Below are 14,079 nucleotides of genomic sequence, written 5' to 3' on the forward strand. Positions count from 1 at the left end.
ACTGAGGAAGCCTCGCCTTTCAGCATCTAGGTACAATAATTGCCCATCCTTCCGCCTGCTTCTAACCCCCGTCTCATCTAGTGCCACACCAGCCCGCTGCCGCCTCCTGCCAAGGGCATGTCAGCCAATTGGTGCTATTTTTCGATTGCACCGGGGGAAAAAACCCAGCGTGGCGGCCAATGACACGTGAGCTCTAAAGAGGGCGTTGCAGGAAAGCCAGAAGGTGACAGCAAAAACTCCTCCTTTTCTCACAGCGCTCAGGCGCGAACATGGCAGATGCAGATTAATGTGCAGGCTGCCGCCGCCGCCGCCTCCCTCGCCCCTTTTACAACTTGTTGGCTGCCCAGCAATTTCTCGTGCGGCTGGCTGGAGAGGTCGCAGGCCGGGCAAGAGCAGGCGGGCTGGGGGCTGCGTGCGTGTGGCGGGGGAGAGAGGCGCCCGGGGCTGTGTGATGATCCGGCTATGGAGGGCAAGCAGGGGGGAGCATCTGGGGCTGCCGCTTGGCTGCTGAGCCGCTGCGGGAGCCGCGGGGCACAGCAGGGAGCAGCTGCCAGGCGCCGCGCCAGCCACTGCTGCCGGGCTCGGGGGCTGCGTGTCCCCCGTGCCAGGGCGGCGGCAGCGGCGCGGGGCTGGGTCTGACCGCGCGGATCCGCTCAGCGCAGCCGGGAGGAAGGGGCGGCCAGGCGGTGCAGAGCGCCGCAGCCATGCTGCCCGGGGTGGGGGTGTTCGGCACCAGCCTCACCGCCCGGGTCATCATCCCGCTGCTGAAGGACGAGGGCTTCTCGGTGAAAGCGATTTGGGGCCGGACCCAGGAGGAGGCGGAGGAGCTGGCCAAGGAGATGAGCGTCCCCTTCTACACCAGCCGGATAGACGAGGTCTTGCTGCACCAGGACGTGGACCTGGTCTGCATCAACCTGCCGCCCCCGCTCACCAGGCAGATCGCGGTCAAAACCCTGGGTGAGTGAGCCCCTCCCAGACTCCCTTTCCCCACTGCTGGGCACACGGCGGAGCGTCCCCTTCCCCCTCCGATAAGGGCTTCTCCCAGGGTCGGGGAGCATGCCCGGGAGCCCCAAGGCTGGGGGGGGGGGAGGAGCTTCTGTGGCCACCCCACTGCACTTGTGCGGGTCTCCCCTTGGAGCTCCCCCCATGCTCAAATAAATCAGTCTATTCAAGGAGAGGGTGTGTGTGTGTGAGAGAGAGACTGAGCTGGGTCCTGTACACTTGCACAAAACAAGGGGAAGGTCTGGAATGCTCCCCAGTCACACACAGCCCTGGCCACAGAGCCTTGTTCTGGTCTTCCCTGGGACTCCTTCACATGGCACGTGTGCCTCTGATATATTTCTAGGCTAGGGAACCGAGTGTGTGTGTGTGAGAGAGAGGGTGAGTCTGAGTGTGTTGACACTGCAATGTTTGTGTTTCTCTCATTGCCTGTGGAGGAGCTGGGCTGCAGGGTGCAGGAGACCCTGCTGGGGAGGTGGAGTTACTGAAGCACTATTTTTGGTATTTTAGGGGTTCTGAAACAGTCTCAGATTTATTTTGTGCTAAAATGTAGGAGTATTGAAGCTGTAGCTGTCTTTGTAATTTGGATGCAACGATTTTGAGTTGTCATTTGTATCAAACACCTCACTAAGGCAACATGCTGCCAGCGTTTAGGAAGCATTGTTTCCCAGATCTCTTTTTCCAGGGTGTTGAGAGTTCACTTTTAAACGCTTGATGTTAAGACTAGTTACTCTACAACATTGTGGGGTGTAATTTTGGCCCAGTTGTCTTCAATGGGAGTTTTGCCATTGACTTCACTGGACTACGGTTTCATCCTCAGGCTTCATCCCGGAAGAGAGTGAATATCCACAAGACCAGGATGCTCAGTGCCTCAGCTCCTATTAGTGTCTAAAAGGGTAGTTTCAAAATGGGAGGAAAATATCTCTTCCACAATAAAAGGGAGAAAATAATCAGGAGCTTTGAGATATGCATAGCACAGTACCAGATAAATTGCTCGCCGTTTACTTTGTGTTAAATGACAGCTTAGTATTTTGCACAATTAGAAGGTTGTAGCTTATAAAATAAACCTAAAAATAACCTGAGGAGGATCAACCTATGCAAAGCAGGGGAGCAAGCAGGAAACTATGATAATAAAGGAAATATTTTTACATAGGAGACTTAATCAACAGCAGATACAAAGATGGGGCTGCAAAATAGGCGTACACTTGGTTTGGATTTAATTATACTTTAACAAATGTAAAAACAGTGGCCTAAATTCTGCTTTAATTTACACTACCATAAACTGGATGTACGCCATTGACTTTATGTAGGGAGACAAATAAAAATCTAGCAAATGAAAAAAATTGGGACAGGAGTAGGGGATAATAAGTGCCCACATAAAACAAAGCCTTTAATATCAGGATTGCCCCTATAAAATTAAGACAGCTGATCACTCTAACTTTAAGACCTGCTATGTAAAGTATTCCTTTTTCTATCAAGGTTGACTTTAGCAAAGTTACTGTCAAATTTACACCACTGTCACTGAGACCAGACTTTGGCTCTCTAAATGTAAATGAGGGAATATAAATTAGGGAAAATGTGGTGAGTCATCTTTGTAACTGACAAAGGTATGCTAAGGCAAACAAATTAAATAGTGGCTACTTAGTTTCTTACTGCAGTTCTGTGAGCTGATTTCCATGGCTTTGTATTGCATCATAATGTTACAGTATTACATTGCTACTAGAAGGCTTACTAAGTTATCATTAGTGATCTTAGTGTCCATGGGCATTTTAAATCTTTAAAGGAAGAGTGAAATACCAGGTCTTAAAAAAACACTTTCGCTCTCTATTTACAGGCCAGATAAAGTGCAAGCATCTGCAATACAAGCTTTGTCACAATGTTTTAATATCTGTGACCAGAAATGGTTCTTATCTTTGGGTAAAAAACCCCTTATTGTTCTTTATAGCGATCAGGCCCACAGATTGGAGAGGAGGGGGTAAAGGGGCAACCGCCCCCAGGCCTGGCAATGCAAAAGGGTCCCTGGGGCTCCTGGTGGCTGCCGCTGCCACCACTGCAGAAGTGATAGTGCCCAGAGCCCCGGACCCTTTAAATTGGTGCCAGAGCACCGCACAACACACTCCAGCCAGCACTGAGGGCTGCAGTGGGAGGGGGAGAGAATGTCACACTACAGTCCCAGTGATACTGAGGGCTGGTTGCTCTGGCCCTGTTCCTTCCTCCTGAGGTTCTGCCCTTTCTGGGAGAGCAGTGCTGGCCTCCCCGTCTTGCCTAGAGACCCAGTGAGGCTGTTGGCTGCCCTGATAGCAAGCTTTAGACATCGTTTTAAAGATTGCATCTTATTTATATGCTTTGTCTGCCAAAGCATGAATTAATGGTTTTATAATGTAGATCTAAAATGTTCCAGAGCATGTTAATTACCATGGAGTTATAAAGACAATGTCAAGGATTTAAGACCTCAGATTTGACTTAATATATGAAATTGTTAGAATTTAACTGGGAAGTCCTGCAGATTCTGAATTTCTCCAAGTCCTTCTTCAACTACTACTCCTTTACTAAAGCCTCTCTCTTACCGCCTGTGCTTGAGTGTGTTTGGGTGGACTGTGTCTCTACATGCAACCCCATAGTACAAAATGGGATTCCACACAGGCATGGTGGGGGTGAGAGCAACAGGTCTGCTGTGGAATCTGAGTCAATGAAATAAAAAAGAAAGGCAGTAGTTTTGAATAACCATCATGTTTTGTTCATCTTATGATACGTGCATGTAGCACAAAGTTAACTAGCAAATATTGTTTCCAGATCTGTGGTGAAATTATTGATGCTGGCCTGGCAAAATAAATCCAGGCTACACTTTTAAAACAGAAATGTTTTCACATTAACTGACTGATAATACCTCTCCCAGTCCCATTTGTCTTTGATGAGCTTACCTCTCTGCCATTCACTATTTGTAATTATTATTTTTGTATTGCTATTGTAGTGAAATAGGTAAGAATGAAATATCAGAGAAGGTGGCTACATGTGAGAGCTGAGTATACTGGCATGCAATAGAAGGTATAAATATTTTAAAAAAATTATTTACAGAAATGGCTTTTTATCTGTTAGCACTTCCTTCCCTCAGTCTTGTCAAAGTGATCTCTTTGGGAGTGGTCTGATATTAAACTCAGCCATTAGTTCTGCAAAAATGAAAACCCTTGTGGATTCAAATACAGTAAAATGGCCCAGAAGGTGATGACTTTGTTTTACTCTTTGGAGTCTCAATTTTTGGAGTGTACTGTTGCTGAAATAAGAAGGTCCTTATAATTATCTTGTATGAGCTGGTGAAATGGGGCTCAAACTTCCAGCTCTGCAGGGGGTACATAAGAACATAAGAAGGGCCATACTGGGTCAGACCAATGGTCCAGCTAGCCTAGTATCCAGTCTGCCAACAGTGGCCAATACCAGATGCTCCAGAGGGAGGGAACACAATTAGGGTCGCCAGATGGTTTCAACAAAAATACCAGACACACTTGACATTACATCGCAATCTACATTACATCTTATTTAGAAAATACCGAATATTTATATTTTCTCAATTTGTTTCCCGAATAGAAAGCTCAAATACTGGACTGTCCAGTTCAAAACTGGACACCTGGCAACCCTAAACATAACAGGTAATCCTCACGTGATCCCTCCCCTGTCACCCACTTCCAGAGAAACAGAGGCTAGGGACACCATTCCTACACATCCTGGCTAATAACCATTGATGGAACTAACCTCCAAGAATCTATCCAGCTCTTTTTTGAACCCTGTTAAAGTTCTAGCCTTCACTGCATCCTCTGTCAAGGAGTTCCAGAGGTTGACTGTGCGCTGAGTGAAGAAAAACTTCCTTTTGTTTGTTTTAAACCTGCTGCCTATTAATTTCATTTGGTGACCCCCAGTTCCTTTATGTACTTATTCCCACAATATCTTTTCCTTATTCACTTTTTCCACACTAGACATGATTTTATAGACCTCTATCATATCCCCCCTCAGCCTCCTCTTTTCTAAACTGAAAAGTCCTAGTCATTCTAATCTCTCTTCATATGGGACCCGTTCCAAACCCTGAATCATTTTTGTTGCTCTTTTCTGAACCTTTTCAATGCCAATATATCTTTTTTGAGATGAGGCAACCACATCTGTACACAGTATTCAAGATGTGGGCGTACCATGGTTTTATACAGAGGCAATAAGATTTTTTCTCTCTTATTCTCTATCCCCTTTTTAACGATTCCTAACATTCTATTTGCCTTTTTGACTGCCGTTGCTCACTGAGTGGATGTGTTCAGAGAACTCTCCACAGTGACTCCAAGATCTCTCTCTTGAGTAGTTGTAGCTAAATTAGTCCCCATCATCTTATACATGTAGTTGGGATTATTTTTTCCAAAGTGTATTATTTTACACTTATCAACATTAAATTTCATTTGCCATTTTGTTGCCCAATCATATAGTTTGGTGAGATCTTTTTGAAGCTCTTCACAGTCTGCTTTGGTCTTAACTATCTTGAGCACTTTGTAATTATCTACAAATTTTTCACCTCACTGTTTATTCCTTTCTCTAGATTAGGGGTGGGCAAAAGGGCCTCTGCGGGCCAGATCCAGCCCACCAAGCAGGTTGATCCAACCCGCAGAGGCCCTGATGCTCTGTCGCGCCCAGGCCAATTAGGGTTTGAGGGCGGGGGAGCGCGTGAAGCTTCCTCCTGCCCTGCCAGGAGCACATGGCATTTTGAAGTGTCATGTGCTGCTTGTGGGGTGGGAGGAGACATCATGCGCTGTCCCGCCCCCAACCCCTGATTGGCCTGGGGATGGGGGAGCTGCTCAAAGTTTCCTCCGTGATGTGTCTTTAGGGGGAGTACCTTTCTTTTACCTGTCATGTATATCTGTATAGCAGTAGTTTGTAATGAAACATCTATTTTCAGATGCAATAGCTGAGTGCTGTGTTTTCTGTATAAAATGCTTTATTATTAAAAATTAAAGGCTTGAGGGAACCCAGACGTCATTGGTGATGAGGTATTTCGCTGTTACCTCTACGGCCCTTTTACACTAGGAATTTCCCCACTGCTGGTCTGTTTCTGATACAGATTCTTGAAGATAGCTGTGATGTAGATAGGTGTGGGTGTCTTTACAGCTGTACTGTTTAACTCTGGTTTAGATAACACAATGATAACATTTTGTACTCTATCTTCACCATGCTTCCACCATTTTGACCTGCAGATGGATCTGCTCCTTGGTCTGGACTGGTGACGGGCAAAGGGCTAGTGCAGCCAAGGCCTTGCATAGTTCTGAGCCAGCCAGCTCTGGAAACAGACAGAAAGTTGTTTCAAACCCAGGGCTGTCCAGTGACCCCTGTGAAATGAGTTGGTGATCTGAATCCAGTTTCTACGTGGAAAAAAATAATCAAACTCTTGGTTTCTATTTGTAAAATGTAGATAGTAATAGGGGTGTAAAATTTCAATTATGTGGCTAATTGAATAGTTGATGCAATTTACATCGACTACTTGATTAGTCGATAAGGGTGCTTTGACCTTTGGAAGTGTAGCAACAGCCCCAGGGCAAAAGTGCTGTGGGGAGCATGAGGCCAGTGGGAGACTTGCTAGCCCTGTGCTCCCCAAGGAGTCCCCAGCTGACCCCGGGTTCCATGTGGTGTTGCTACTTTGAAACACCCTGGGGAGCCCAGGCCAGCTGGGGACTCCCAGCTGTCCCCAGGCTGCACGTAGCATTTCAAAGCAGCAACCGCTGTGTGGAGCCTAGGGTCTGGCCCCAGGCAGCACTGATGCTTTGAAGTGCCTCCTTCTCTCCCCCGCTACCCTGTTGCTGCCTCGTTCTGATGGGGGGAATGACTAGTTGACTAGCTTGTCGACTAGTTGTTCACATCCGTAGATAGTAAAACCGCTTTTGTCTGCCTTGTGTGTTAAATCATAGGTTCTGTGGGGCAGGGACTGTCCCTTGCTTTTTGCTTGTACACATCATGCACAATGGAAACCCGTGTTAGTCAGGGCCTCTGGACATTAGGATAATACAAACACCAAATAGAGAAATAATCTCACAATGGGCTTCCTTCTTGAAAAAAGATCGATCAAGGCTTGAATGGCCACGGAGGCCCATTCTATTATTTATGAATTCTGTTCTCTCTCACTGGTCTTGACAAGCTTGGGACACGTGTCCCAACTTGTCTTTATGTTCTTTTTCCACAAGCAGGAAGCAATTTGCTTTTCTACTACCTGCCTACAACTGTAACAAACACACCCTGGATATAAAACTGATGCTAGTTTAGGGGTAGGAGAGGTGGGGCAGAGCAAGTCTAGACAGAAAGGAAATGTGCTTTCAGAACTCTTTAGCATTCAGCACTAGAAGAGTTACAGGTACTGGCAATATGATTTTATCCCTGTAGAAAGAGTTTTAACTTTCCATCAAATTAAAAATGGTCAATGCATGGATTCTGACAATGCAATACATAGGATATTCTTCAGTCCTTGCCCGAAACTGTTCTGTAGTATTATTGTGTTCTGCTAAACAGCTGCTGCATGACGTCCATTGATGTACCTGAGGTGGCTCCTGGGAAATCCTTGTTAAAATTTAATTGGTAAAAGATTTGGGGTAATTTCTCTATCTCTGCTGGAATTCCCTCAGGCTACGTCTGCACTGCAGAATTTTTGCGCAAAAACGACCGGTTTTGCGCAAAAACTCGCAGAGCGTCCACACTACAAGTACGTTTTTGCACAAGAAAAAGTACAGTAGATAGTTAGAAGACAGGGCTTTTTGTGCAAGAGTAATTCCTCTTTTTACAATGAATAAGCCTTTTTGCACAAGAGCTCTTAAAAGGCATGTGTGGATGGACAACAGGGGTTTCTTGTGCAAGAAACCCTATCACAAAAAGCACAGGAGCTCTGATGGCCATTCACAGAATGGCCATCAGAGCTTTCTTGCTCAAGAGCATCCATGTCAGTGTGGATGCTCTCTTGTGCAAAAGCACATCTCTTGCACAAAAGCACATGGCAGTGTGGATGTGCTCTTGCACAAGAACTTTTTGTGGAAGATCTCTTCTGCAAAAAGTTCTTGCGCAAGAAGCCGGCAGTGTAGAGATAGCCCCACTGTGTAGGTGCTTCTAAACCATCCCAGCCAGAGATGACTTATTCCCAGGGCTCATGTAAATACTTCTAAGAAGCAAATGTTTTGCCTTTGGAATGCATCTAGTATCAGGCATTTTTGAAATATGTTACTAGGGGTCACAGCCCCAGGTTTCTGACAAGATCTTTACCTCTGCCTCCTCTCTCATCTCACATTATACAAATTAAACACTCTGCTATGCTCTAAATCAGTGGTCCCCAACCATTTGGGGTTGCCGGGTGCCAGGGGGCGTGGCCGTTCGTCCGCCGGGCGCCCGGGGGGGTGGGGCCCCCCCATAGCCGCATTCCGGGGCCGGCGCTCTCCCCCCCCCCCAAGCGCCCCGGGGCCGGCGCTGGCGCTGGCGCTCTCTCCCCCAAGCGCCGCGTGCCCGGGGCCGGTGCTAGCGCTTTCTCCCCCCCCATGTGCCGCGGGGGGTGAATCCGCGGCGCCCCCGAGGCCGGCGCTCACCGTGCGCCACGCGCCCGGGGCCGGCTCCGGCACCGCGCATGCGCCACGTGCCCGGGGCCAGGCCAGCCCTGAGCACTTGGCGGGCGCAGAGAAATGCCCCCGCGGGCGCCATGGCGCCTGCGGGCACCGTGTTGGGGACAACGGCTCTAAATGTTTACAATATACTTCTCAGGAATATAGTCTAAACATTATTAAACATTTATATTGCAATAGCACCTAGAAGCCAGCCAGGTCAGGACTTCATTTTGGTACCAAAATATAGGCAGCATGTCTACCGCAAAGATAGAGGCAACTTCTGTGGCAGTGAAGTGATTCATGAATCTAATCTATAATTAATTTGCATCTACCTTTATACCCATTTAACCCTGTTAAGCAATTGCATAATTGTAACTGTGGTAGCACTTGATCCATTGTCTGTAAGGAGGTTTGGGATCCTTTGGGATGAGAGGCTCTATTAAGGCAAACAGCATAATTATTTATTAATAGCAATGTAATATCTGTGCTGCTCTAGTCAGTATCAATGTGGACCAGCAGCAAGGATATGGAATAGAATGTCTTGTGCTTGGTAAACAGATGATTTTGCAGAATATTAAACTCGAGTTATGTCAATCGTATGACAAATGAAAACGTTAGACAAAAAACAATTTGCGTTTCAAAAGCACAGGATAGTAGTGCATGGTACCCATTTTGCACAAGTCACCTAATAAGAAATCATAGCAGACAACATATTGGCCGTCAGCTTTATATACTCAATACCAGTTGAGCAAATAGTGTGTATTACAGGAAAAGATAACCAACTCTTTTAGTGATATTTGTTCAATCACACAGTCCTTCAACTCCCTCAATCAAACAACCCTTCTACTGGACTAGAGCAGGCTTGTTTTGTGCCTGTGCTCTTGTCAAAGTGCTGATTTGCTCAGGGACAGTACTACCGTATATGATGTATATACAATCTAAATCAGTAACTGCAGTCATGAGCGAACTGTTGACTTCTTACGAACCCTGATTTGTGCTTGAATGCCCATAATAACCTGTTCTCCCTTGTGTCCTCTCCTACTCTAGTGGGCAACCTGTGGTCCAGGTTTTATGTGTGGCCCGTGAGACATTTTGTTTACTCTTGCCCATACACATGGTAGCCAGATTTCACTGGTTTCCATCTGCATAATTATTTTCCTACCCATATTACTAAAGCGACACGCACATAAAGCAAGGGCACAGAAAGCAAGGTGCATGCTGATTGCACACAACACTGAGTGTGAGAGCTGTGCGCTCCCTCTGCATCTAATCAAAGCGCTCCTATGGTTCAGTATGCACAACCCCGCAAATTCTAGGTACATAAGCGCAGGTAATGAAACTACCTTATACCGGGAAAATCGTCTTTGTTATGACAATCTTGTTGCTTACTGAGATGAAGGAGGGCCACTCATGTGACCCACTCATTAGTCTTGGTTGCCCATTGCTGTTCTAGTACCACAAATCATGGATTTCCCACATTTATCTTGTTTTCTCTGCATTTGTCTTTGACAGTATCTACTTTACAAAATTTTAGGGGGAAAAATCCCATTGGTACTGCTAGCAGCTCAGTAGCTCTAGGAGGAGCAGCACTGGTGGGAATTCTAGAATAGACAAGGCTTTGACTTCCTCCACTGTTTGATTCACTGATTGGCAAAAACATGGGAGGTTGTTGGAGATTTCTCTGCACTAGAGAATTACACCACATTTAACTAAGTTCACTCTACCCGTGCTTAATTGGTTTGAGTTAACGCAGTTCTGTCCAAACTAGTGCTGCTGTAAGCTGTTTAATTTGCGTTACCCTTTACCAATCCCACAATTCCTGGCTTAGCTGCTCCTAGAATTCCAAAGATTTCAGAAGGCTAACAGGGCAGTGGCAGGCAAAATAGTTGCACCGTTTCAGCTAGCTCCCATTCTCACTGCACTAAGTCAGTTTGGAAGGAAATAATTTTCCCTGAAGCAGCTCTTAGACCTGCAGAACTTTGTCTGTTTCAACAGATTTTTAGACCCTGACCTATGCGCAACTTTTTTTACCACTATGACTATTTTGGTAAAGGGTATGATTTTTTTTTACTCAAAGGCTACGTCTAGACTGGCATGATTTTCTGCAAATGCTTTTAACAGAAAAGTTTTCCGTTAAAAGCATTTGCGGAAAAGGGCGTCTAGATTGGCACGGACGCTTTTCCGCAAAAGCACTTTTGCGCAAAAGCATCCGTGGCCAATCTAGACGTGCTTTTGCGCAAAAAAGCCCTGATCGCCATTTTCGCAAACGGACTTTTGCGCAAACGGACTTGCCCGAATGGGAGCAGCATAGTATTTCCGCAAGAAGCACTGATTTCTTACATGAGATCGTCAGTGTTCTTGTGGAAATTCAAGCGGCCAGTGTAGACAGCTGGCAAGTTTTTCCACAAAAGCAGCTGCTTTTGCGGAAAAACTTGCCAGTCTAGACACAGCCAAATAGTTATACTGGTACAACTCCTTATGTGAACTTAGTTATATCAATAAAAAGGCATCTTATATGCATAGGGCATATTCCCTTTTTGTATGGAAATAACTATATCCATGCTTGCAGGGCTGTACTGCTAAACTACAGCTTATGTGTAGATAAAGCTTTATATGGAATGCTTAGAAACTGATTAGTGCACTTGCGTATATGTGAACTAGAGGGTTTGATTCTTCATTTTGAAGTCATTTATGTCAGTGCAAAGTCAATGTAAAACACCATTCCAAGTCAAAATAGTAGCATTTTGCATGATTGTAAATGAAGGCACAGTGTTAATAAATTATATAGTCAATTGCTTGACTATACTTTAGTTAGCTATGAACTCTTCCCAAGAGACCAAGTAACCAGTGTAAGTCAGGTTTGTTAATGTGGCATAGGAAAAAGGTTCTGTCATACCAGTCTCCAAAGAGCAAGCCTATGCTAGGGATGTAAGTGACTAGTTGACAAGTTGCTTCCCCCCCCATCCTTGCTGCCTCTATCAGAGGCAGTGGGGCGGGGTGTAACTTAAAGCCAGTTCTCCCCAGCACCATCTCTGTGGGGGGCAGGGAAGGCAGGAGGTAGCAGGGACTGGGTGTGAGCTGGGAATCAGCTGATTCCCAGCTGTGTCCAGTCCCAGACTCTGAGCCTCTGCTTTTTAAATGTATTAAGAGCTTGCCAGCTCTTAATACATTTAAAAGGCTGGTGTACACTGGGTGGGGGGGAGGACTTGGCACAAGCCGGGAATCAACTAGTCTGGCTCGCGCTGGATCTTGTGCTGCACTTCTGCCTTTTAAATATATTAAAAGGTAGAGCTACAGTGGAATTAGCTCCTGGGGCCAGGAGCTAATCCTGCTGTGGCCTCCCCCGCTTATTGACTAGTCAATAGAATCCACTGACTAGTTGATTTAACGAAATTTAACGTCCCTAGCCCATGCAGCAAAGTTTCATTCACTTTATGCAGAAGCTGTGCTCTCAGAGTTACATGTGTCAGCTGGGTTATTTATATCAGTGTTTCTGAAAGTGTACCACAGAAACACTTTAACTGGCTGCCCTGGTATGTTTATGTACCAGCGCCGCAGCTCCCATTGGCTCCGTTTCGTCCTTTGCAGCCAAGAGGAGCCACAGGAAGCAGTGGCCTGGCCTATGCCGCTTCCCACGGCTCCCCTTGGCTGCAAAGGATGAAATGGAGCCAATGGGAGCCGCGAGGCTCCGTGGCCGTGTCGCCGGTAAATAAACAAACCAGGGCGGACAGTTAAAGTGTTTCTGAAAATGTTTCCACATTACACTTTCAGAAACACTGATTTATATGATGATTTCACAAGTTACACCCCTTTACAGATCACTAAAATCCAACCCAATCTGTCCCCATTCCATATCTTTGATTTGGACACTAGCATTCCAGGTACAGGTCTGGGAAGTTACTTCCCTCACTTGTACTGAGACATAGGATGAATGTACCTTGATTTTGACAAATTTCCTATCTGCTTATGCCAAATGCTTACTTTAGCAAATCCATGAAGTTATGGATTACTTAACATAAGTGAAGAGGATTATGCTGTAGGCCTGTTTAGCCTACATCATTGTTACAATATTTGTGCTTTATGTTATTGGTGCTTAATGCATCCTCATATGAATAATGCTGTTTATTATTTATATGATACATGCTTGTTAGCACAAATATGTATTAGTCAACAAAAATAACAGAGGATCAAGCCCAAAGTGTTTTACAAGCATTCTAGGATATTAGATGAATTCTTAGAACAGTAAATTTCTCTATTGTAGATAACACATAGAGTCCTTTCCCATCATCACCACCCCTAGAGTAGCTGAGCAAACAAGCTGCCATTTGTGCTGTTTTTCCAACATTTCTTACGTAGGCAAGGCTTTTGAGTATGTCCTCGCTGTAAAGGTGTGGCTGTAGCACAGCTTGGCATACCCATGCAGCCTTTAGTCTGGCTAAAACAGGTAACGATAGTAGTGAAGACATAGCAGTATGGGATTCCGCATGGGTTCACAACCCAGGTGCCTAGTGGGACTTGCACTGGGGTGACTGGCCCAAGTACAATGTGATGCCACCACTTCTTCATTACTGTTGCGACTGTGCTAGCTAGATTAGAGGTCGGGCAGGTGTGCATACTCAAGCCATAAGCACACCTTTGCTTGTGGTGAAGATGTACCCACGAAGGCCTTTTCTGTACATAGCACTTTTTCCTTCATTGGTTTAGCACTAGTCTAGCTTCACTTGTGTTAGCAACAGCAAAAGAACCAGGATAGACAGGAAGAGATTATTACCATGGGCAAAGCTACACTGGTTGTAGGTCAGAGGCATGAAAAGTTTTAGTGTAGATGCATCTTGGAGTCTTGTCCATAATAGGGAGTCTTTAACACATTCCCACTTTCACAGTTCAGGGAAACTGCACATGTATTTCCCTCTTGTGGTCCATGAAAGGCCTACAACCTTAGCGCTCAGATCCCTAGCTGTCACTTCTCTTCAATACAGACCGATGTCTCTCTCACTCCTGACTGAGGTTTACCCAACAAGCTAGACTTCCTAAGCAGGCCAGTGTCTGTCCTTTGCTTTCTCTTCAGTGTACATGCCCACAGTTATAAATGGCCATACAGCCATTTCTAGAAGCAAGCATATTTTTTCTTAAGATGAAAGCATTACACTGAAAACATAATAAAAGAATCAGGAGCCCTGTATCACCTTAAAGACTAGAACAGCATTTTCGGCCATAAGTTCTCATGGGCAAAAATCCACTTTGTCAGATGCATCTAAGTAATCCATAACTTCTTGGATCTGCTGAAGTAAACATTTGGCATAAGCACATAGGAAATTTGTTAATCAAGATACATTCATAAGCCTTCAGGGCAAAATTCCACTTCATCAGACGCATCTGATGAAGTGGGGTTTTTTTTTTTTGCCCACAAAAGCCTATGCTCCAAACAAATCTGCTAGACTTTACGGTGCCACAGGACTCGTTTTTGTGGATACAGATTAAA

At 45.5% G+C, this 14,079-nt stretch overlaps 1 protein-coding gene across 1 annotated transcript in view; it reads left to right on the forward strand.

Annotated features, from left to right (window-relative positions):
• The first annotated feature begins 232 nt into the window (after positions 1–232).
• GFOD1 (Gfo/Idh/MocA-like oxidoreductase domain containing 1) overlaps positions 233–14,079 on the forward strand; it is a 110,675-nt gene continuing 96,828 nt past the window's right edge. Inside the window, exon 1 of the mRNA XM_006138758.5 lies at positions 233–957. Coding sequence (XP_006138820.2) covers positions 705–957 — 253 coding nt within the window. The 5' untranslated portion in view covers positions 233–704. The remainder of the gene's footprint in view (positions 958–14,079) is intronic.

This window comes from Pelodiscus sinensis, chromosome 2 (genome assembly GCF_052426305.1).
Source record: "Pelodiscus sinensis isolate ZL-2025 chromosome 2, ASM5242630v1, whole genome shotgun sequence".
NCBI classification, from domain to species: Eukaryota; Metazoa; Chordata; order Testudines; family Trionychidae; genus Pelodiscus; species Pelodiscus sinensis.